The sequence below is a fragment of the Kogia breviceps genome, chromosome 12 (assembly GCF_026419965.1).
Source record: "Kogia breviceps isolate mKogBre1 chromosome 12, mKogBre1 haplotype 1, whole genome shotgun sequence".
In the NCBI taxonomy this organism is placed as follows: domain Eukaryota; kingdom Metazoa; phylum Chordata; class Mammalia; order Artiodactyla; family Physeteridae; genus Kogia; species Kogia breviceps.
The window spans coordinates 5,513,930-5,539,108 of record NC_081321.1 but is presented as its reverse complement, the minus strand read 5'-3'; the positions used below and the strand labels follow the sequence as shown (position 1 = coordinate 5,539,108).

The 25,179-nt window shown below is 50.4% G+C and overlaps 1 protein-coding gene across 2 annotated transcripts in view; it reads left to right on the top strand.

Moving 5' to 3' along the window:
• Nucleotides 1–475: 475 nt before the first annotated feature.
• The window catches only part of VWF (von Willebrand factor), a 134,470-nt gene continuing 109,766 nt past the window's right edge, over nucleotides 476–25,179 (top strand). Inside the window, exons 1-6 of one of the 2 annotated variants that reach the window (XM_059082366.2) lie at nucleotides 476–743; nucleotides 1,915–1,969; nucleotides 3,436–3,600; nucleotides 12,235–12,337; nucleotides 12,619–12,827; nucleotides 20,270–20,391. In XM_059082366.2, coding sequence (XP_058938349.1) covers nucleotides 1,915–1,969; nucleotides 3,436–3,600; nucleotides 12,235–12,337; nucleotides 12,619–12,827; nucleotides 20,270–20,391 — 654 coding nt within the window. In that variant the 5' untranslated portion in view covers nucleotides 476–743. Of the gene's footprint in view, nucleotides 744–1,848; nucleotides 1,970–3,435; nucleotides 3,601–12,234; nucleotides 12,338–12,618; nucleotides 12,828–20,269; nucleotides 20,392–25,179 lie in introns of both variants that reach the window. The other variant, XM_067008591.1, reaches the window with a different exon arrangement.

Sequence of the window (25,179 nt, the reverse complement as noted above, 5' to 3'; positions counted from 1 at the left end):
CTGACGGTGCAGCCATCGTTTCAGAAAGGCCTGGAATAGTGACCAGGCCCCTCATCTTTAACTTGTCCATTCTCTGGCCAGGACCCACACTGACGGTTCCCATCGGGGCTGGAACCGGATCACTCACCTAGCGGGACAGGAAGCGTCAGCTCTCTCCTTCCTCTAAACACGGCTGCTAAATTGGCTCAGGTTGAGATGTTTTTCCAAACTTCCCTGGAGTCTGGCCCTGGAAACCGGATCCAAAAGGTCAGTTGTTCCAGTCTGGATCCTTCCCTGGCCTGCACTGGCCTGCCTCGGACGGCCAGCCTTCGCGGTCCTGCCGTCTGTGGGGCACTGTCTGAGGGGGACCTGTGCCTGTGTAGGGGCGCCAGGAGGGCCAGGCAGCTCCTTAGGGCAGCTGCTAGGAAGTCTCCCACCAAAGCGTTCAAAGCCTTATCGCCTTGGAGGTGTTTCTAATACCATTTCCGTTCATTGTTTCCTCTGGGTCATTAGGAGGAGGCCTATCCCCTGTGGTGGCACTCACAGCTATTGTGGTGGGAAAGGGGGGGCTGACGGACGTCACAGCTTGGGCTTTATCTCCCCTCGGCTCAGGGTGTCCGCAGCCCGGGGGTCACTCACCAGCAAGACAGTCCCAAGCCACAGAAGGTCGTGGAGAGCATGGCCTAGGTCTGGTGGCACCACTGCGGAGGCTGAGTTTCCCGAAGGACCTTGGAGTCACCCGCAGCCCCCATTTGCAGGGGAAGGTATGGTCTTTGGGGAAGAGGGGTGGCTCATAGTAGGAGGAAGATGCAGGACTGATCCCCACCCCTGGGGAGCTGGGGTTTCCCACCCCTGGACTAGCTTGCAGGGTGATTCACAGCCAGGGACCCTCTAATGCCACCTCCTCCACTTGCCTCTGGAGGTCCTGTGGCTGCCTACGCTCTGCCTGGGCTTTATTGTTTGCAATACTTGACCAGATGGGACAGGAATAGCTCTGCCCTCACCTCTGGGTACCTTCTGGAAGCAGCCTGATGTACCTGTGTGTTGCGCACCTGCTCCAAGACCAGGCCTTGGCCATATCAGACATTAGAGTGTTCCTTCCACAGATACATCATGGGTGGGGTCCACCTCTCCCTTGTTTGGCTGGATGGGGCAGTGGGTGGTAAAGGAGCTCCCCACCCGCAGGGAATCTCAGGTGACAGACTCTGCACTTAATTTTGCAGCTTTTCCAGAGGAGGGAGCTGTGGCCGGGGCCCTAAGGGACTCGGGCTGTGCTGAGTATGTGCCAGCCAGGGTCAGTTGTCCTTTTCTGGGGCGGCCACACCACAGGGAACCTTGCCCACCACCCAGGGCTGCTGGACTCCTGTCTATTTATCAGATCAACTCAGCGAATGTTGCCTGAACACCTCCGGGGTGCTGGGCGCTGTGCTAGGTGCTGGGATGGGGATGAGAGACGAGTTGGTATACAGCGTGGGTGATTGACCAGAAAGCCTGGTTCCTGGGTGTTCTCAAAGCCTGGTGCCCGTGGTAGGGGCAGAAGCAAAACAGTTCCTACTCCTCCTGTTTGCTGCCGAGCGTGAAAGGATGCAGAGGAGGAGGGAATGAGGTGCCCCTGGCTCTGAGCGGCCCCGGGAACTCAGGGGATGACACCTGGGGGCGTGTGGAGGCCAAGGTAGCGCTTTCCTCTCGGTGTGCAGCAGGGACCGCTGTTTGGGGAAGGGTGCCCGGGGTCCTGGATCACAGTGATTGTTAACTCTTGGGCCTGGCCACAGGCTTTTTGGGGGACCAGCAGTCCATGCTTAAGGGGCAAATGAGAGTGATTCTCTTCTCCTGCTTGAAAAAAATTCTCCCTACTTCGTGCGTGGCCAGGAGCACATAGCAGCAGCCACCTGTGTGCCCAGTGATCGCGAGCTCAACTCTCCTGCTTCTCCGCAGATGATCCCTGCCAGGCTCCCGAGGTTGCTGCTTGCTCTGGCCCTCACCTTGCCAGGTAGGTACAGAGGTGCTGCCACCCTTCACTCCTGCCTCAGGGCCATTGGGAACCACCCCCTGCCAGGGATCAGCAGGTGTGTCTGGAGCCCACCTGTGAGCCCAGCCCCACGTTCGGCTCATGCTGGGGCTGCCGGAGTCACTGGTTCCCTGGTTAATTCCTCTTCTGAAGGTTCTTCAGAGTCCACTGCCCTCGACTTGTGTTTCTCAAGGACTGGGTGCCTGTAAATGTCTTCTCCAACTGGGGAACTAAGAAGCACCAGGGCCACACAGAACAGTCCTGTATGCGGGGGATGGAGGATGCGGAAGAAGGAATCCAAGACTTGGGCAGATTATTACCTTGAGAGTGGATTGTGGAGCTCATCTAGTTGTACAGGTGTACATACAATAGTACCGACGGAGAGACTGAGGGTCAGAGAGGAAAAGTGACTGCTCCAGAGTCACACAGAACCCAAATCAGAGGCCAGCTCTCCTTCACTGTACAACACTGCCCTCCTTCCCTCACTGAGATGCTGAGTCTGTGAAAGGCAAGGGGGACCCTTTTCTGATCCTAGTCTCCATTTAGATGACTAGGCCAGCAGCAGCCGGCCGGCTGCTCACAGGTTAGTCTGGGGCAAAATGTACATTCGTCATACCCTCTGCATCTTCCTACTAGGTGTGTTCTGTGCCAGGGGATCCAAGAAACTTAGAGGTTGACAGCTGTGGTTTCCACCTGCCGACACACACAGACACACACACACACACACACACACACACACACTGTGAGAGTGGCAGGAGATAGCATATGACCCTGCAGGAGTCAATACTTCACAGATTCTATGTGTCAGGCACACAGGTTGATCTGTTTAGAATTCAGTATATTCAAGATATACCAGTAGATTAATGTAGAAGGAAGCTCATTACAATCTATGTCTGTATCAGAAAACTGGAAAATGCTAGAACCTATACCAAATACATTTAGATGCAAAATATAATGCAGCCACCAAAAGTGTTTTGGAAGTATGGCATGATAAATTCTTAGCAATATATTGAGAAATAAACAGATTATAAACAGTTTGTTCAGCATGCTGACAAATTGGCCAAAAATCTGTAATTGTATACACACAGTAAAATAGAAATAAAAGGTAAACGCTAAAACGTTAACTCCAGCTATTGCTGAATGTTGGTTACAGATGGTTTTAATTTCCTTTTGTTATTCTTCCATAGTCTCCAAATTCTCTCTAATGAGCACGCAGTACATGTAAAATCAGTGGATGTATGTCATTGAAATGAATAGGTTTCCTGAAAAACAGCTCCCCCGTTATTGCTGAGTCCTGGGTCATATTTTGGGGCTGAAATTGTTGCCATCGAGGATGGAAAGTTCTTCCCCGGAGCCTAATTTCTAAGAGGCACAGCCTCGTTTCTACCAGGCTGCAGCGGTTGGGGCTGGTGGTGCCAGCTGTGCTCACGTGTGGCCTTTCCCTCCAGGGGCCCTTTGTGGAGAAGGAGCTCTTGGCAGGCCGTCGATGGCCCGATGCAGCCTCTTCGGAGGCGACTCCGTCAACACCTTTGATGAGAGCATGTACAGCTTTGAGGGAAGCTGTAGTTACCTCCTGGCGGGGGACTGCCAGACGCACTCCTTCTCTCTCATAGGTGAGTCCGGGCCCTGAGGGGAGGAACTCAGAGGCGGGTGGGGAGCGGGGACAGCATAGCTCGGCCCTGGCAGCCGAGGGCCTTGGGGGTTGCGGGTTGGGATGTCCTACTCTTAGGACAGCGCCTGAGCGGAGAGCGTGGTGGGGAACGGGCTCTCCACGACGTGGGGGTTCCCTCGGCTTCTCCCTGGGCCTCTACCTGTGGGAGCCTGGCGGATGGAGGGAGTCTTCGTGCTTCTCCATTGGTTGAGTCTGTTGCTCTGGGTCCGGGCAATGCTCTGGAAGCCCCGAAGCATCCAGAGCATTCATGACCCAGAAGGTGGTTTTTGATAGCAAAAGCCTGTAGAAAAGGGAAGGAAGGCTGCATGTTCTTGCTGGAATTCAGAGTATCCGCTGATGTTGGCACCTCCTGTGTTCCTGGCAAAGGGCTGGTATCATGCCCGTGTTACCTCTGCCCCCCCCCCGCAGCGGCTCTGAGATGTAGGGGCAGGTACCGTCACCCCCCTTCACACGTGAAGAACTGAAGCCCAAGGAGGCCGCACGATCCTCCCAAGGGCTGACGGATAATAAAGGAGGAGCTGGCTTTTGATCCGGGCTTGTCAGGAAGAAGGACCTCTCCTCTGTGTTAAGGAGAGAGGGCACTTTCCAAGGCTGGGAGTGGGGCTGGAGGCAGTGATGGAACACTGTGGCTTGGTGACCTTCACACTCTAACAATTAACGAGACGCGTGTGGCGCATGAGTGAGGGATGCAGCAAAAAGCAGCAAAGGTGGGGTCCTTAGCCTTGGCGGGGCGGGGCGCGTGGGGCCGGAGATGGCAACGGACAGACCTACACTGTTACAGCACAATTTTTCGTGACAGTAGTTTTAAGGAGAGTGAGGAAAACTTCACTCAGGAGGGACCAGTGCAATGGAGGTTTTGCAGTAGAGGAAAGAGATGGGCTCCACTCCGAATATAACAAAGGCGAGTGGGGATTTATAGTCAGGGAGCCGGGTGTGGGTTGCTGGTGGAAAACGACTAAGAGGAAACGTCAGGGGTCGGGGGGAATTCTGGCTAAACCGACTTGAGAGGATTCTTGCTGAAGGGAGGCCAGGGTGATGCGACGTCCAGGGTGGGTCACGAGGAATATAATCAGATACTGAGGGTAGGGGGATTTTCGCTGAACTGAGCCAGCAGGATTCTTGCTAAAACCGGACTAAGCAGGCCAAGGACAGAGTCCATGGGGGCGCCTCACCGAGGAGAGGGCTCAGAGGAGCCTGACTCAGGTTTGCTTACGGAGAATTGGTCAAGGGGGGCATCTTGGTCAACACCCAGACCCTCACACGAGACGCAGGCTGTAGGGCTCTTCGGGTGTTGCTCCATCAGTCAGGAAGGACGGGAGCAGGACCCTCTGTGTCCGTCGCTGGGCGAGGCTCTGCTGGGCCGCCGAGCGAGCTTGACAGCTGACCTTAGCTCTGCGTTCTCCTGCTTCTTTTTTTAAAAAAAATGAATTATTTATTTTTGGCCATGCCACACGGCATGTGGGATCCTCGTTCCCCGACCAGGGGTCGAACCTGAGGCCCCTGCAGTGGAAGCACGGAGCCCGCACTGGACCGCCGGGGAAGTCCCATGGGTTCTCCTGCTGCCCCCCTTCCTGCCCTGCCTTTTCCCCACCTGCCCTGCCTCTGCTGGAAAACCTGCCCCAGTGTGACTTCAGTGGTCTCAACTTCACTGGAACGCCGTTTCCCCTACTCCTCCGTGAATCCCTCAGGGCAAGGACCGTGCCCCATTCATCTTTGTTTCCTTAGCTCTCTGGGGTCTCTGTCACCGAAGGGGGGATCCAGGAAGCACGGTGCTCTGTTGTACTGAAGAGCTGGTTTCTTGAACGGCATGCTGTACCAGACCTTGGAGGAGGGGGTTTTGCTCTGGGCGGAGAGGACCCCGGGAAGATGCCCCGTGCAGGGGGGACAGCAGGAGCACAGGGAAGACTCTGGAAAGGGTGTGTGTTGGGGCCGTGCAGCCCAGTGGGGAGGTCCTTGTGCTGGGAGCCGTGGTTCCCGATTTCCAGCACGCGTCAGGCTCACCTGGAGGCTGGTTAAAACAGACTGCTGGGGTCCCCCATCCCTCCCACCCCGCCCAAGCTTTCCAAGTCAGTGGATCTGGAGTGGGGCCTGAAATGTTCATTCTTAACAAGTTCCCAGCTGCTGCTGCCGGTTTGGGGCCCCACGTCTGAGAAGCACGGGCCTGGGGAATAGTGGCGTGCAAGACTGGGTCACGGGGGCAGGCTGGTGGGGCTGGGTCTCGCTGTCTGATGCGGGAGTTCGTTTCTTGATTCAGCAGTCAACGAGGGGCTAGCGTAGAGCCTCAGCAGAAACTGGTTCTTTGCCAAGACGCTTCTGAAAGGGGGAGAAGCCAGATGCAGGGTGGCCTTGGCCGTGGTAACCAGGCGGGTGATGAAAAGGAGCAGAGACACCCCTAGGGCGTGATGAATCGAGGAAGTCATCCTGAACTCTGAACTCTGGGGACCCGTCTTGCTTCAGAGGCAGCAATGGAGAGAAAAAGCACCCCCTCACCTTCCCTGGGAAGCTGAAGGCCCCAGGTCCTTCTCCTCAGGTGCTCCCAATGTTTATTTCAGTGGATGTCTCCACCTTAAAAGTCACAGTGCATTTGTTTTGCTTGCTTTTTAAGAGTCCACATGTGAGATCGTACAGTATTTGTCTCTCTCTGTCTTATTTCACTTAGCACAATGCCTCCAAGGGTCCCTCCACGTTGTTGCAAATGCACCGTGGGCACTTGGGGGCGTGTCTATCAAAGTCAGGGTAACACTGACCCCTCTTCTTCACATCCACGCGGGTTGGTGTCGGAAGTCTGGCCTCTCTGGCCATCCTTCTCTGGGTTTCAGGGGCCAAGGAGGAATGGAAGGGCTCTCTAGTTCAGAGTATCTCCGTGGGATACCCCCTCTGCCTCCTCCTTTGCTTACAACAATTTGCTCTTGTCAAGTGTCAATTTTCTGGCAGGTAGTTGGCTTAAGTCAGGCTGTAGATCAATCCCATTTCAATGTAGATTGGTTTAATTCCCACCCCAAATCGTGCTGCTAACATCAGAGAGCGTGGGCGGCTACTTTTTCTGTTTTTAGGGGTGGGAGTGGGGTGTTGGCAGGAGAGGGATAATCTGAGGAGCTGAGCCCGGCAGGGTGGGCTGGCACTGCTGCTCTGGGGGCCGGAGGTGCCAAGGGGCCCAGCACCCCTGGACGCTGCCGTTCCATCCTGCAGGCACGGCTGTGCCCTCCCACACGTCTCTGCTCTATTGTTCTCCAATGACATCCTGTTTCCTCGCTTCTAAATTGCAAATTCCCGTTCCTCTCCTGTGAACCTTGATCACATCCTGGGTAAAGTGTTTGTGTCCGAGCATGAAGGGCCACCTGGTGCCAAGGCGAGGCCCCTTGCCCTGATGTTGGCTCCCGGTCCGGCAGGCTCCATCCAGGGTCCCCGGTCAAGGCTTCTAGCTGGCCAGCACGGAGACCCCGGAGAGAACTTGGAGTTAGAAAACCCTGACGTGGGCTCTGCCCGTGTTAGCGGTGTAAACCAATAGTTCTCAACCAGGGTGATTTTTTTTCACCCAGAGGACATTTGGTTGTGTCTAGAGACATTTTAGATTGTCACGGCTTGGGGGGTGGGGTGGAGGCTAGTGTCATCTAATAGGTAGCAGCCAGGGATGCTGCTAATTATCCTATGTGCCCAGAGTGGCCACCACAACAAAGAAGTATCTGGCCTGCAGTGTTAATAGCGCCAAGGTGGAGAAAGCCTGTTGTAAACTTGGGCCTCAGTTTCTCCAACTATAGAATGGAGTCAGTATAGATCAGTGTTTTGCAAACTGAGTCACAGCATATGGGTCATAAAATGAATGTAATGGTTGTAACCAGTGTGAAAAAAAAATTATGTGGAACAGAATAGAAGACATCAGAGAGTCCCAGAGCGCCTGGCGCAGGGTTAGGGTAGGGATGTTATGTGAAACGTGTATGGTGCATGCACTGAGTCATGAAGTTACTGGCATTTTTACTCCACTTTCTGGGCAAAAGTGTTCTTTTTTTAAATTTTATTTTTTATTGAAGTGTAGTTAATTACAGTGTTGTGTTAATTACTGCTGTTCAGCAAAGTGACGGTTATATATTCTTTTTCATATTCTCTTCCATGATAGTTTATCACAGTGCATTGCATATAGTTTCCTGTGCTCTACAGTATAGGACCTTGTTGTTTAGCCACTCTCTATTTAATAGTTTGCATCTACTAACCCCAAACTCCCAATCTTTCCCTCCCCTGACTTCGGCCACTGCAAGTCTGTTCTCTATTTCTGGGAGTCTGTTTCTCTTTCTTAGGTAGGTTCATTTGTGTCATATTTTAGGTTCCACGTATAAGCGATATCATATGGTATTTGTCTTTCTCTGTCTGACTTACTTCGCTTAGTAGGATAATCTCTAGGTCCATCCATGTTGCTGCAAATGGCATTATTTTATTCTTTTTTGACGGCTGAGTAATATTGCATTATATATATATGTACCACATCTTCTTTATCCATTCGTCTGTTGATGGACATTTAGGTTGCTTCCATGTCTTGGCTACTGTGAATAGTGCTGCTATGAATATAGGGGTGCACGTATCTTTTTGAATTATAGTTTTGTCTGGATATATGTGAGCAAAAACGTTTTAAAGCCACTTGTTTAGATGGTCTCCAGGCTCTTTCATGCTGCCCACGCTATGCTTTTCCGAAGTCTCCTCCTTCCAAACCTCCCCTTGCTGCCCCTGCCTTGGGTGTGGGATTCCACAGGGCTCTGCAGTTCTGTCCTCACCGAGGGTCCCGATCCCGGCACCTCCACCCCCACCTCCACCAACGGGCTGCTGCCTTACGCAGTGCTGGGCTCTGGGTGCTCCTGGCAGAGGCTCCTCAGCTTCCAGATGCCATCGCTCCTGCCGTGCAGAGCCCACCCTTCACACGCTTAAACCAGCCCCCGGTCTGAGTCCCGGTCCCGTTATCACCACCCAACAGTGGGAGGCCTGGGGCTCTGTCACATTCTCGTCTCCTGGTTCCCTTTTGATTGACTTCCTGCTGGAGTCTTGGCTGGCCCAGCCTTCAGGCCCTTCCTTCACAGTGGTAGTGACCTCTCGGCTTCCCCGCGGCACCTGTTCAGCTCTGCTTCCCGTGGAACAAGTGACTGTTGAGGTGATCTTACATCCTCGAAAGCCTTGCAAGCAACTGCAGGACGGTGGTTCACCCCCAGCTGGCCGGTTGCCGGCAGTGTTCCCCACCCGCTCTCCAGCAGACACCACCACCCCACCTGCTGCCCCGGCCCTGGCTGGCTGCCTAGCTCTCTCAGGAACCCTTTCTGAATCCCCACGATGGGGAGGGAGCCCCTTGGAGGAGAGGTGCCCAGGGTTCGTCTCCTGTTTCCGGGAGGGAGATGCCTCTAGCTCAAGGTGTTGTACGGGCTGAGTTACCTAGTGAAGCAGGGGCAGAGCCCTCCAGCCCCCTTGAGACTGGGGACGGATGGGAATTGTACTGGTGAGGAGGAGGTGGGTCCTGTGGCCTGGAGGAGACCCCAACCTCTCGGGCTCATTGTACCTCTGCCAGCAGGCAGGTGGTGAGCGGGGCTCCCTCCAGGCTGGAGTGTGGTGGTCAGGCTCAGCCCCAGCAGAGGCCCGGAAGGGATTCAGTCTTCGGGCCACTGTGAATGTCGAGGGGCCGGGAAGGCTCCTGGGGTGGGACCGCAAACCGAAGGCCGCTGCCGGGCTCTCCCATTTGTTTGCATTTTCCAGCATTTTATTATGGAAAATTTCAAACCTACGGAAATGTTGAAAGAATAGGACAATGAACACCCCTATACCCACCACTCAGACTCTACCATGAACATTTGAGTTCATTTGTCCTCTCTCTTATTTTTGTTTTTCTTCGGCTAATTTCTTGCCGTCAGAAAGTCTGTTCCACTTTTGAATGATTTGCTTTCGCTACAAAAACTGTCGGAAGTGAAAATGCAGTTCGGGCAAGACTCCTCGGTGGGACGGGACAAAACCCTTCCTGCGGTTGGCATCTCGTTTAACCCCTGCCCGTGATGGTCTGGGGCCCGGCAGATTGTGGCTTGTGGGCTGTGGATGGTCTGTGGGCCTTTCCTGGTGGCCCCTGAGCTACTAACAGTATATCATTCAAGACTCTATTCTTAGAATGGGCTTGTTAGTTACATGCCGCGGCCCTCACTGAAATCTTACCAGAAACAAGTCTATTTTCTGGCTCATTCTGGTTGGTTCTCTGTGTGTGTGTGTGTGTGTGTGTGTGTGTGTGTGTGTACCACGTGTCGCTGTCCTCCAGCAGCCTGGGTCCAGCTCAAGCCCTGGTTGGAGGACGCCTCCTTCCAGACCTCTGTTGGACTGTCGTCCTGAGACCACCCTTCTTAGCTCTCGCTTTATCAGTGGCTCCAGCCGTGACAGCTGCTCGGCACGTCGACAGACCTTCCAAGCCCCCTGCACTTGGTTCCATAGACATTCTTGCCTTCTCTCTCTCTCTCTCTTTTTTTAAAAAAATTTATTTTATTTATTTATTTTTGGCTGCGTTGGGTCTTCGTTGCTGCGCGCGGGCTTTCTCTAGTTGCGGACAGCGGGGGCTTCTCGTTGCGGAGCACGGGCTCTAGGCGCGTGGGCCTCAGTAGTTGTGGCACGTGGGCTCAGTAGTTGTGGCTCGCGGGCTCTAGAGCGCAGTCTCAGTAGTTGTGGAGCATGGGCTTAGTTGCTCCGTGGCATGTGGGATCCTCCCGGACCAGGTCTCGAACCCGTGTCCCCTGCCTTGGCAGGCGGATTCTCAACCACTGCGCCACCCCTTGCCTTCTCTTTTGCTGAGGAGCTGGAGCTACAGTCCCCTGACCCTTCCAGGAGCAGGCACATGTCCTGATTTCCAAGCTTAACCTTTCCACCTGGGTCCCCGTCGCATTTCTTCAGGAGCATGAAGGCGTGGCATCCCCAACTTTGACCCCTGTTTCTCTAGCATCTTCCATCTCTGTCTTCACTGGCTGCCCTCGTCTTCCCTATTTCCATCAACTTTTCAGTCTCAAAGCCTCGAGATGCAGACCACACTGTTCCTTCTGGATCCTTCATCTCCTGTGGCCACTCAGTTATCTTTGAAAACCAATAGCCCAGCACTGGCGCCTGTCCTCCGGATAAGCAGTGGGGTTGTTAGATCTTCATTAAGCTGCAAAGCTATCTCTTCCTGTTTTCCCGCTTTCATGTCAACTGCCATCACCCTTGCCTCTGCATTTGCCCCTCACAACGGGAACGTCAGAGACCATTTGATCACATGTTTGGCTATTCAGACATCTCTAACGGCAACATCTGTGTCCTTATTAAGTTCCCCGCATGGAGTGAGGCATTTTACCTGTGGTATCTCTAAACCTCTCCCAGAGAAGCGAATTCAGTACAGTGAGGAGAGACGCACGGATTTTATTTATTCTTTTTGAATTTTTACCAAAGTATAGTTGATTTACAATGTTGTGTTAACTTCTGCTGTATAGCCAGTTGACTCAGTTATACATGTATATGTATTCCTTTTCATATTCTTTTCCATTATGATTTATCATAGGATATTGAATATAGTTCCCCGTGCTCTATAGTAGGACCTTGCTGTTTATCCATACTGTATATACCAGTTTGCATCTCCTAATCCCAAACTTCTAATCCTTCCTTCCCTCCCGACCTCCTGCAACCACAAGTCTGTTCTCTATGTCTGTGAGTCTGTTTTTGTTTCGTAGATAGGTTCATTTGTGTCATATTTTAGATTCCACATATAAGTGATATCATATGGTATTTGTCTTTCTCTTTCTTACTTCGCTTAGTAGGATAATCTCTAGGTCCATCCACCTTTCTGCAAATGGCATGATTTTATTCTTTTTTATGGCTGAGTTGTATTTCATTGTATATATATATATATGTATGTATATATACACAACACATCTTCTTTATCCGTTCAGCTTTTGATGGACATTTAGGTTGCTTCTATATCTTGACGATTGTGAATAGTGCCATATGAACATAAGGGTGCATGTATCTTTTCGAATTATAGTTTCGTCTGGTTATATGCTCAGGGGTGGGATCACTGGATCATATGACAACTCTATTTTTAGGTTTTTGAGGAACCTCGTACTGTTTTCCACAGTGGCTGAACCACTTTGCATTCGCACCAACAGTGTAGGAGGGTTCCCTTTCTAAGAGAACATTTTTTTTTTTGTTTTTGTGGTACGCGGGCCTCTCACCGCCGTGGCCTCTCCCGTTGTGGAGCACAGGCTCCGGACGCGCAGGCTCAGCGGCCATGGCTCACGGGCCTAGCGTCTCCGCGGCACGTGGGATCTTCCCGGACCGGGGCACGAACCCGCGTCCCCGGCGTCGGCAGGCGGACTCGCAGCCACTGCACCACTGGGGAAGCCCTCAATACATATTTTTAGATGAGTGGAAAGATGAGTGAGCCAATGAGACTTTTAGGGAAATTTTTGTTGCCCATTTGTTAAATCTTTGGGGGGAGTTTTCCACTGAGATAAGATTATAGAGATGATGATTATAAATAAATGTATTCACTTTTTTGGGGTAATAATTGCTACCCAGTGTAAATAATCATTTCCTCTTTCAGGGGACTTCCAAGATGGCAAGAGAGTCAGCCTCTCCGTGTATCTTGGGGAATTTTTTGATATCCACGTGTTTGTCAATGGTACTGTGCTGCAGGGGGACCAGAGGTAAGTCGGAGCCCAGAGAGTTCAAATTAGAAGGGGCCCTGATAATTCCCCTGTACTCCCCCATCGTCTTTCGGATGAAGCAGCAGGGCCCAGAGAGAGGAAGTAGATGCCCCCAGAGGAAGTGAGCAGGGCGTGCGAGAGTGGGGTGTCCCAACGCTTGGACTAGGCACACAGCCTCTGCTCCTTGGTCTGAACCCTGCAGCATGGTTGGGTCGAAGGGCGGAGGGACATCCAGAAAATGGATGAGAAGGCCACTTCCTGAGTTCCTCCTGTCCCTCCAGGGTCTCCATGCCCTATGCCTCCAAAGGGCTGTACCTAGAAACTGAGGCTGGGTACTACAAGCTGTCCAGCGAGGCCTACGGCTTTGTGGCCAGGATTGATGGCAGCGGCAACTTTCAAGTCCTGCTGTCAGACAGACACTTCAACAAGACCTGCGGGCTGTGCGGCAACTTTAACATCTTTGCCGAAGATGACTTCCAGACTCAAGAAGGTAGGCTCTTCTGGTTTCCCGTACGCATGGCTGTGCTGTCCTGCTTACTAATCTTCACTATGACTCTTCCCCTGGCGTTCCAGCCTCCCCAAGTCCTCAGCTCAATTTATCCCGCCAACCTTATCTCTTAGTGTTCTCCCTCGCTGCCTAGATCCCCCGTCAAACCAGATCTTGGGGGCTCCTCAGACCTGACATTGTTCAACCTTGAATTCCCCACATGGCAGATGGTTGATAAATGCTGGATGGTTTGAACAGATCCTCCTGAGCCACTGTGATGGTACTTTGAGGATGAAATCTATAAAGGGTGGTGCTGGGACTTCCCTGGTGGTCCAGTGGTTAGGACTCCATGCTTCCACTGCAGGGGGCCTGGGTTCGATCCCTGGTTGGGGAACTAAGATCCTGCAAGCAACACAGTGTGGCCAAAAAAAAAGGGTGGTCCTCTAGACTGTCCAGAAAGGCTAGTTTACGTGGGTGTGCGTGCATGTGTGTGTTCACAGGCAACAGGAAGTAATGTGGACAATGCGAAAACCACTGCTAATCTTTGTTCTTCTTTTGATAATTTCAATTACATAAACATTTAAGTAGGGATGTTCTTTTGCAAAAGCTGAACATTTGTGTATAAGTTCTCCTTTTTTACGGTTAAGGGGTAAGTGTGTAGAGAAACCGTTGATTATTTCTTTCATTGGACTAGAAAATAGTAAGATCATTTGTTTCTGTCTTCTCCAGCCCTGATTTCTTAAACTTTTTATTGTTCAATATGTACATTTGAGGCTATCAACTTTCCTTAAATACTACCTTAACTATATCACACCAACTTTGATAGGTAAATATTTTCATTTTCATTGAGTTCTATGAATTTTCTATTTCCATTTTGAGTTTCTTCTCAACCTATTAAATGTGCTTAAAATTTTTAAATGTTTAGACTTTTAAAAGCTATCTTTTGCAACTAAATTGATTTCTGATTTACATTAGAAATTTGGGGAGATTTATTTGTGGCCTAGTACATGATCTTTTGTAATAGTTCTATGTATGCTCCAACAGAATGTTTTCTTCTTTCTTTCTTTATTTAATCTCAGTGGAATCTACAGTACAAGATGTTTATTAGAGATCAATATCGAAAGGAAGGGGAGGAAGGAGAGCTGAGCAGAGGGGGAGCTCTAGAGCAAGGACTGCCCCGCAGAATGTTCCATACCAGGCTAAGATGTCTGGGCCCCATTCGCTCACTGCATATGGACTGCCTCTAGAAGGGTATGACATCAGGAGGTAGTTCTCTGTAGCTGAGACAGACTCTGAAGAGCAAATCAAGTCTTGCGTGAAAGGGATCTGGGTAGTGCATCTCTGTTTCTACCTCAGATGGGTTGCAAGATTTTTGGCCAAATGTGTGAAGCAGGGCCTCATCCAGCTAAGATTACTGGTAATTGAAGTAGTCAATTATTAGTTCTTTGCCACCAGTATCAGCATTATAAAGCCATTTCTCTGTCATTACAAATATAAAACAATTTTCAGTGGTAAAAAGATAATGAATTATGGTCCTATCACATTGGTTATATGGGTGTAAAAACCTGGGCTGGACAACAATGTCATAAATACATTTACTTTTGGAATTCAATGTTGGATATATTTTACATCAGAAGCAAATAAATTGAAATATAAGACAAGAAAAAAATTATCTCAGAATGCAAATTGCTTCTTTATTTTGAAATCTATTTTATCTAATATGAGTATTGCTACTCCAGCTTTCTTTTGATTTCCATTTGCATAGAATACCTTTTTCCATGCCCTCACTTTCAGTCTGTATGTGTCCCTAGGTCTGAAGTGGGTCTCTTGTAGACAGCATATATACGGGCCTTGTTTTTGTATCCATTCAGTGAACCTGTGTCTTTTGGTTGGAGCATTTAATCCATTCACATTTAAGGTAATTATCAATATGTATGTTCCTATTACCATTATCTTAATTGTTTTGGGTTTGTTTTTGTCGGTCCTTTTCCTCTCTTGTGTTTCCCACTTAGAGAAGTTCCTTTAGCGTTTGTTGTAGAGCCGGTTTGGTGGTGCTGAGTTCTCTTAGCTTTTGCTTGTCTGTAAAGCTTTTGATTTCTCTGTTGAATCTCAATGAGATCCTTGCCGGGTAGAGTAATCTTGGTTGTAGATTCTTCCCTTTCATCACTTTAAATATATCTTGCCACTTCCTTCTGGCTTCCAGGGTTTCTGCTGAGAAATGAGCTGTTAACCTTACGGGAGTTCCCTTGTATGTTATTTGTTGTTTTTCCCTTGCTGCTTTTAATAATTTTTCTTTGTCTTTAATTTTTGTCAGTTTGATTACTATGTGTCTGAGCGTGTTTCTCCCTGGGTTTATCCTGCTTGGGACTCTGCTTCCTGGACTTGGATGGCTGTTTCCTTTCCCATGTTAGGGAAGTTTTTGACTATAATCTCTCCAAATATTTCTCAGGTCCTTTCTCTCTCTCTTCTCCTTCTGGGACCCCTCTAATACAAATGTTGTTGCGTTTAATATTGTCCCAGAGGTCTCTTAGACTGTCTTCATTTCTTTTCATTCTTTTTTTCTTTATTCTGTTCCACAGCAGTGGATGCCACCATTCTGTCTTCCAGGTCACTTATCTGTTCTCCTGCCTCAGTTATTCTGCTATTGATTCCTTCTAGTGTAGTTTTCATTTCAGTTATGGTATTGTTCATCTCTGTTTGTTTGTTCTTTAATTCTTCTAGGTCTTTGTTAAAGATTTCTTGCATCTTCTCAATCTTTGCCTCCATTCTTTTTCCGAGGTCCTGGATCATCTTCACTATCACTATTCTGAATTCTTTTTCTGGAAGGTTTCCTATCTCCACTTCATTCAGTTGTTTTTCTGGGGTTTTATCTTGTTCCTTCATCTGGTACGTAGCCCTCTGCCTTTTCATTTTGTCTATCTTTCTGTGAATGTGGTTTTCATTCCACAGGCTGCAGGATTGTAGTTCTTCTTGCTTCTGCTGTCTGCCTTTTGGTGGATGAGGCTATCTAAGAGGCTTGTCAGAATGTTTCCTGATTGGTGCCAGCTTCTGTATCTTTTTGTTGAACTACCTTTGTTAATTGTGTTATTCAATTCTACTATTTTTTTTTTTACTGCCTTTTGTCTGCTTCATCTACCCATTACTATATGAATAATGCCCTCACTGTCCCCCCACCTTGTTTGAATAACTACTAAATTTGGCATTATTATCATAGTTTTACAAAATTGGTGTTTCTTTGGCTATGCCTTCATGTGTAACAGGTTCTTTGCTCATAATTTCTCCTTTTATGTTACTGTTTTTTGTAGGTTCAATTTCTGTTTTTTTAAAAAACATCCCTTAGTAGTTCCTCACTCAGAATCTGGTAGTGATAACTGAAACAAACACTCCTTCATTCTTATATGATATGTTAGCTAGGCATAGAATTCTAGGACATTGGTTATTTCTAACAGTGCTTTGAGGATGCTGTTCCATTGTTGCTGTCAAGAAATATGTTGTCAGTCTAACTGTCATTTCTTCACAGGTAATGTGTCTTTTAGCTTTGTGTATAAGTCATCTGAAATTTTTGGTATTCTGAAATTTTGGTATTCTGAAATTTCACGGTGCTATTTCTATGTGTAGGTTCTATATTTATTATCTTGCTTGAGACTTTATGTGACTCATGAATCTGATGATTCCTACCTTTCATCAGATATAGGAAAATCTCAGTCATTTTCTCTCTTCTGTTAGACATATGTTGGATATTTTGATTCCACCCTATTTTCCCTCTTTACCATACTTCCACTTTTCTATCTCTTTATCCCTCTTTGTTGCTTGAGTGGTATGGTCATGCTGGCTGGTGAGAACCAATCGTGTGCATCTTTTCCAGCTCCATTTTCAGTAATGTCATGTTGGTAGCTTGAAACTGGCCATGGTGGGAGTATTTACACCATGGAAACAAGCAAATCGGGGCTTTGCTTTCCCCGCAGAGAGCTGGCTTATCAGCACATCACTATTTATATCTATCTTCTAGTTCACTAATTCTCTCTCTAATTGACAGATGATGTCTAATCCATCAATTGACTTTTCTTTTCTATTTCATTGACTATATTTGTAATTTTAGAAGGTAAATCTGGCACTTTTTCAACTCTATTATTTTTCTTATTGTCTTGTTCTTTTATCAAGTTTTGATTTCTTCTTTATAACAGCAATTTAAAATATATTTCTTTTGTAACCTCTGTACAAAAACTTTATCATCTGAAGTTTTTAGAGCTTGAATCATGTTATCTTTATGTCTGCTGGGTCTTGCTTGAAGTAGATTGTTGTCTGTGTTGCATAGTTTTGGATTGTAAGCTCATCTTTAGAAGGGTTTTATGCTAATTTTTAATATGAAGTTACTGAATCTCACAAGAAGTATAAATTGGAATCTCAATGCTAAATGAGGGCTTTCCTATCACTATAAATTCTCAAAGGAGACTTTTCCCCTCCTATTCAGAGTCCAGACCAAGGAAATAAACTTCCTTATTATTTTCCTACTTCTCAGAGTGAATTTTTTTTCTTGTTGGCTTTCTCACGGAGGGGGTAGTCCTTCAAGACTCCCAGGTTCACAAAGGGGTCTAAGCCCATCTCCCTACATCATGCAGACCCAAGACTCATTTCCATCAATCTCCAAGGAGCTGTTAAAACCCAAGCACATTAGTTGGAAAGATTGCCACCCCCACTATAAATACTCTGTGGTCAGAACATCAAGTCATATTTGCCAGTTCTATTCTTAAACTTTCTTTCCTTGTTTTTAAACTTTCTTCCCTTCCCTTCCTCCTTTCCTTCTTCTCCTTCTTTTTTGTTCCTTGTCATTCCCTGTACTTTGTCAAATGGGATTAAACACAGATTCAACAGGGTATTTGTCCTTTGCAGTTGCAGAGTTTTCAGATTTTTCTAAAGTGCTGTATTGCCAGAAATGGAAGTCCCAGCCCTAAGATGTCTTTTTCTCCAGGCTTTAAGATCTAAAAAACTAAAAATGGTTTGGGATTAACAGATACACACTACTATATAGAAAATAAACAACAAGGACCTACAGTATAGCACAGGTTATATTCAGTATCTTGTAATAACCTATAATGGAAAAGAATCTGAAAAAGAATATATATGCCTATGTATAACTGAATCACTTTGCTGTACACCTGAAACATTGCAAATCAACTATACTTCAATTAAAAACTACTAACTAAAAATGGGACCTATGTTACTAGGGAGAAGATGGCACATGTTGGCAAAAAGTCAGGGCTCTGGTGATATTTTGGAAATCACTCTCAGAGGACTGCAGGTTTATTTTTGGGGGGTTGGCAAAGACTTGACAGTTAACCCTGCTTCCTGACATCATGGGAGCCTGCCCAGCTGGTTTTAACTCTGGCTCTCAGAGATTTTTCTATAAGCGAGATGATTTGTAATTCCATCTATCAGACATCCTTATGTCTCATTTCAGATTTAGCCCATAGGGTTTCACTTCCTAAAAGGTCAGGAAAGGATCTAGAGGTCCTCTAGTCTAACCCATCATTTTACATCTGAGGAATCAGGCTCAGGAGATTATGGGATCAGCCCAAGATCACACAGGGCGATCGAAGGAGAACTGAGACCAGACCAGGGGTCTTGATTCTCTCTCGGGCTTTCCCCACATAGCACAAAGCCTCTTCTCCGCCTCTTCCTTGAGATGGTATATTAGAAGGTGGGCAAGCCTGTGTGGTGTGGTGACTAAGAACCCAGAGAATGCCTATCGTAATGCCTGGCACATAGTAGAAACTTCACAGATTTAAGTGCCCTTCCCTTTGGCTTCTCCATGTATTAGTTTCCTGCAGCTGCCAACAAGTTACTGCAAGCTTGATGGCTTAAGACAACAGAAATTTATTCTCTCACAATTCTAGAAGGCCAGAAGTCCAAAACCAAGGTGATGACAGGACTACACTTCCTCCAGGGGCTCTGGGGAGAATCTGTGCCTTGCCTCTTCCAGCCACTGCCAGCCCTCCTTGACCTGTGGCTGCATCATTTCAATCTCTGCCTCGGTCTGCTCTGTGTGTGTCTCTGTCTGATCTCCCTCTCCCCCCTCTCTTTTTTTTTTTTTAAGATTTTTTTTTTTTGATGTGGACCATTTTAAAAGTCTTTATTGAATTTGTTACAATATTGCTTCTGTTTTGTGTTTTTGTTTGCTTGCTTTTTTGGGACACGAGGCATGTGGGATCTCATCTCCCTGACCAGGGATCGAACCCGCACCCCCTGCAGTGGAAGGCAAAGTCTTAACCTCTGGACCACCAGGGAAGTCCTTACCCCTCTCTTACAAGGACATATGTGATTGCGTTTAAGGCTCACTCAGTGAACCCAGGATAAGCTCTTCCTCTCACAATCCTTTATTGAATCACATCTTTTGCCATAAAATATCCACAGGTTCTGCGAACTAGGAAGTGGACATATCTTTGGCGGCCATTTTTTTCTGCTCACCACACCCAGAGGCCACCTCACTATACTTCCGAGTCCTGCTTTTCTTTTTCCGGGGGTAGTTTATTTTCTGTTTCCAAGTGCATGACCTGACCCTGAAGCGTGCTTCACTCTTCCAGATCTGGCTATGCAGAGGGACTGATCGCCTTGCTGCCCCGCTAAGCCCCTTTGCAGTGAAGGTGCAGCAGTTCTATCTGGCGCTGACTTGGTCCCAGGCCATGCAGGCCCGGGAGGCCCTCACAGTCTCTTGTGGGTAGCTGATAGGAGCGTGTTTGCTCTGAGTACCAGGGCACAGATGCTCTGCGAGCACCGGGGATGCAGCGATGGGGACGCTTGGGTTCATGCCACATCCTTACCTTCATTCTGCAAAAATATGTTGAGTGTCCAGCATCCAGCAGATAAGAGTTTAGAGATAAGAGGCACAGCCTGTGTCCTGGATTAAGGAGCTCACAGTTGAGTGGGGGGTGAATATAAGCAAAAAGGATACTAACACAAAGGATGATGAGAGCTTTGATAGAGGGATGGCCAGGGTGCTGAGGGAGCACAGAGAAGGGGCACCCAGCCAGACTGGGGAGGGAGACAGGGAGTCGAGCTAATTCAGAAGGGCTTCCTGGAGGAAGTGGTACCGGGGCTGCATCTCAAAGAATAAATGGAGAGAGTCAGGGTAATGAGGGGGTGGAGAACATTCCACACAGAAGGAGGAAAGGGAGCAAAGTCCTGAGAAGCGAGAGTGGCTGGACTGTTGCTCATCGCCTTTCCTGGCATCTCCCTCCCTGTGCACGTCCGTCCAGCCGCCCCCCTCCAGACACCGGCTGAACCCGGGTGCCCGTGCCCTGTGCTGTTAACGCTGGGGTACTCCCGCCGCAGGTGCCTATGTTCGAATCTAAAGAAAGTTGACTCAGGTGACGACAGACCTAGAGTTCTCACTCCGAAGTCCCGGGTCTCAGGACCGTGGCTTCACCCTCCTGAAACTTTCTCCACAGGGGCCTTGACCTCGGACCCCTACGACTTTGCCAACTCCTGGGCCCTGAGCGGTGCGGAACAGCGGTGCCGGCGGGCGTCCCCTCCCAGCAGCTCGTGCAATGTCTCCTCCGAGCTGCAGAAGGTGGGTCCACCCAGGCTTGATGTGGGCTGGTGGGGTGCTGGGTTTTTGGAGTCAAGAGGCAGAACGATATGCAGTCCCAGGTCCTCCATCCGGGGGAGCAGTGAGTCCCTCTGGCTGCTCCATGTCCCACGGGCCCCTTTCCTCCTGAAAACCAGCTGGGGCTAGAGTCGCGTTGACGCTCGTCCTAATACTGTCCTGGGCCTGGAGCTCTAAAGATGGGCCCGGTCGAATGAGTTGGTACCACGAGTGACTGTACTTTTCTGGTTTCTGTTCCAACGCCCCCTCAGCCCCAAATATCACCGTCGTCACCTGCCACCTGTCTGAAGTTCTGTGGTAGAAGACGATCCCTTTCTAAGGGCCCAGTATGTGGTTGCTGTAAAGCACAAGGATGGGGCGGGGCCTCAAGGTCTCACCAGCAAGCACATCAGCAGGAAGGGGGTTACCTCCTGGTGGGGGAGGGAAGAGAGCTGCGGGCAGGGAGGGGCAAGTCTTGATGCCCCGGCTTGGACGTTGTAACAGTTTCCCGAGGCTGGCGTAGCAAAAAACTATCTCAAATTATCTCAAGCCCAGCGGCTTACGGCGACAGGGTCTGGGGGCCAGAGGTCTGAATCTGGTCTCAAGGTGTCCGCGGGCTGGGCTGCCTCCAGGGGCTCTAGGGCAGAGTCCCCCCTGCTGCTTCCAGCTCCCGGGGGCTGGGGCTTCCTTGGCCTGTGGCCGCCTCCACCACTCGCTGCCTCTGTGGTCTCACGCCTCCTGTCTGTGTGCTTCTGTCCCGAGACAGAGCAGATGGGTGCTCCTCCCGCCCCTCCCCACACGGCCCTGTTTCTCCCTGTACTTAGCAGCTCTTTCCCCTCAGGGTTACCCTTTATGATGGCACTTGGAGAGGAGGGGGTCTGGGAGGACCACACGCTGTCTCCTCCTCTGCGGGTGGAGATGGCCTTTGTGATTCCGTGTGGGGTGTTGGGAGGATGACGCTTTAGGTGGGGAAAGACCTCCCTCTGTGGACGACCTCCCTCTCCCCCCTTTGGGGTCAGGCTGCCTGGGCTGAGGGAGGAGAGAGCGGCCTGGCCCCAGATGCGCCTGGGCTCTCGTCAGCACGCGGATGCCCCGTCCAGGCTGCGCTCACAGACTCACCGTCTGCGGAACGGGTTCCTTGGAGGTGACGTGAGCCAGGTTGCCTGGAAGCGGAGGTGTGTGGGCAGCGAGTGACCAGGGAGGCTCTCGGGGAGGGAGCGAGGCGGGGCTGGGCAGGGAGAGAAGCTGAATACCATGTAGTTACAACCGAGGCCTCAGCTGGTCCTTCAGGGGGCTCTGAAAGCTGCGCCGGCCCCGTGGGGCAGGGGCGCCCGCACCCACCAGTGGGTCGATGGCTGTAGGCTGCCTCTGGGCAGGGAGACGGGGAGGCTCCCTTGGGCTGAGCTCAGGCAACGCCTGCAGGTGACTCGGCCGTGAGTCCCCACCAGCCAACACCCTCAGCTTCAGGTGGGTGAGTCCTTGTGCGTTGACACCCAATCCCCGGTCTGCATGGGGGACGCATACCGCCCCCCACATCCCCCGCAGAGCCCGCTACCTGACAGCATCGCCTCCCTACCTTCCACCTGCCCCCCCCCAGCAACCACGCTGCTCCAACCCACGGCCGTGCTGACAGGCCACACGAGCCCCTCGCCTGGGCCTGTGCGGTTCCGCAGGGCGAGGAGGAAACCGGAGCTGGCGCCGGCGCTGGGCGTTAAGGAGCTGCCCTGAGTCACCGGCTAGCGCTGCGGAGCCCCCTCCCCCCCAGCCCCCCCGCCTCTGCTGTTCCGCCTGCGCCGTCTCAGGCCGCCCAGGTGAATTCCACCCTTGCGTTTTCCTTCAGGAGCTGGGCTCCCTGAATCCTGAGGTTCCTTTCAGCCCTAAAATTCTTTGCGTGTTTCTCTGGATTGGACTAAAGAGATGGTTGCTAATAAGTCTCACTAAATATTCAATGGATGGATGGATGCAAATTAGGTGGGTGTGATTTACCTAGGCGTTGGGACACCCCCCGCGGTCCTAACCCCCCCGCACCCTCCATTTGTAAGACCAAACCTCCATGTGAGTAGAGAAACTCCAGCCCTCTCCTACTCCGGTAGCTACACGAAACACACAGACACCTGCACGCGCACACAGCCACCTTAGCGTGAGAGAGCTTCAGTATTAGTTGCCCGGCCTTTCTGTTTTCATGGAACAGTTTGATCTTCTGAACCAAGGAGCACGTCAGCACCAGGAAAATGCTCCGGGCTGTGCTCGGTCCAGCTGCCTGGACCGTAAACACAATTTCCAGTTCATCAACAAGTACATTCCTAACGCCTCTCTTCCTTGGGTTTCCAGTGTTTCAGCGGTGCTAGGTTTTCCAGCTGCTCCGGAAACATCTCTGTCACCTGGAGCATAGCCCAGTGCTGGCAAGTGACAGAGGCAGACCAAGTTCTAACCCCGGGGGGGAGGGTGTTATCCTGGGGAAGGGGGCGCAGTTTCCTCTTCTTTCCAGGAGAACTTTGAAGTAGCAGCCGCTTGTCCCTGTAGCTCCTGAAGGGTTTCCCATCCCTGGGCCGCTTTGTAACTAACTCTGGGCAGGACACTTGCCTTCTCCAAGCCTCAGTTTCCACATATGTAAAATAGGCACAGGACCAGTGCCTGATGCACGAGGCCATCGTAAGGATAAGGGAACACGTGTGGAGCGCTTAGCCCCGTGGGGCTCAACTGTACGAGCTGTTATTGTTATTATTATTCCTCCCGTGTCTGTGTTTGCCCCCGGAGTGGCCGCACTTGGACAGAGGGAGTGGGAGAAGCTGGCCAAACACACACGGTACTTTAAGTGTAAGCCCCAAACTCATTCTTTCTCTCCTCCCCTCCTCCCAGCTGTAACCCCATCCTTCTGGAGGCGGGGCATCGATCTGAGCACAGCTTGCGGTTAGAAGGAGAGCAAGTTGCCTACACACACGGGCACGGAGGGGTGGGGAAGCGCAGGAGTCACCTTTTCTTCTGGGGCGTCTCGTGAGCCACGGGCATGTTGGATTGACGGTACTCCAGGAGCGCTGTGCAGCAAGGAGGGCAGGATGAGGGATTTTAGCCTCTCTTTCTTTCATTTCCAAACGTGCACGTCCACAGATGGCTGTGGTTCGCTGTCTCCCGCCCTTTTCGGTGTTCTCTAGGCAGGGGTAGGATTGCGGGGTTGGTGGAGGGGAGGGGGGGACGGGAGGTTAGTTGGTGAGCTGGGTGGGGGCCATGTAGGTACCTCTGATACCGAGGGCATGGGCTTGTCTCACTTTATTTTGCAAACAACGCAGGCAGCGCAGAGTAAGGGCAAGACAAGTGTTCCCTTCTCCGGGTGCAGAGGAATGCTCTCATTTACCCCTAAGAAGTGGGAGGTGAAGGAACGTGACACAGAGGCGGGGTAGTAGAGGAGGCAGCTGGGCACTTTGTCTCCCGGAGACAGAGGGGGAGGAGCCGGGAGAGAATCCAGAGAGGCCTCATCTGTCTCCCAGGTGCCTTTGGAGGCTCCAGCTGCACACTTGCTACTCACTTTGTCTCCTGGGTGCCTTAAAGTTCTTACTAACCAGTGTCGTGGGAGCAGCTTAAGAAACTGGCTACCAAGTTTTCAGTGCTGGGCCGAGGCCCCCGGACACTCAGACCTCCCAAGGCACAAGCTGCTTCTAGGTCCGAACTCCTGTTTCAGGCTGTTTACCTGAGAAGAGGGGCCGGGCTTTGTCTCAGCCAATCGGGCCGTGTTTGCCCGCGAGCGGGGCGCCCCCCTTGGCTGGGAAGCACAAAGACATCTCCTGGGAGGTGACTGAGGCGGTCTCCGGAACTGTCCACAGCCTGCTTAGTCCCGCTGGGTCCCTGGGATCTGAAGTCGGGGCTGGTAAATGGGCGTCATTCACAAGGGTTTTTGCCATTGTGGCTCCAAGAGCCGTACGCAGTGGCAAAGTGTCCCACGGGGGAGACGGCACTGGCTTGAAAAGCTCGCCTTGAGCCGCCAGAATCTATCCGCCCACTCCTCTGGAACTTTCTGTCTTTCTAAGGTGGCAGCAAGGAGTCAGCTCATTCTGAGAGCCAGGTCGTATTACTTATTCCCCGGGGGATGAATGTTTCCTTGTTATGCCAACAAAACCCAGAGCCTCTCTGCTGGGACGAATAATGGCTTGTTTGATGGCACACAGATTTGCGGGGTTTTTTTTTTCCAGCTTTTCAGAGGGCAGGACTGCTGGAGTCTGGGCCTCAGGGTGCAGACCTAGTAACAAAAAGCGCCCGGCTATAGATGCTCAAATAATTGGCATTAATTTGCAGGTAACTCTACTACACGATGAATGTTTGAGAAAGACCCTTAGGTCACTTAAAAAAAAATTTAATTCTGTCCGTCTGGGAAATGTCAGCAAGGGCTGAACCTTACACAGGGATCTTGTTTGTGTCCTGTAGTCCTGTCTGCAACGTGAAGCCCACGGCTGCAGGAGGCTGGATGTAGGCTGCAGCTGGTCCATGCAATGCTCTTTCTAATTAGGAAAAAGGCACCCCTTTCTCAAGACACGTTACCATCACCTGCTGGGAGATTGCCAGAGTAAACATTATAAATGTACCTAGAACGTGGTACACATGTGTGCCGTCTGTCATGGCAACGGTAGCCTTGGGTGTGCTGCCACTGCTCTGTGTGACTCGCAGAACTATACTTGACGGCCGTGAACTTGGCCTCGCTTCCACTGGGAGGTGTCCTCGCTGCAACCCTGCTCCTCCTTAGGACCCCACCTCCTCCAGAGTGGAGGGCCGTCTCCCGCTCCT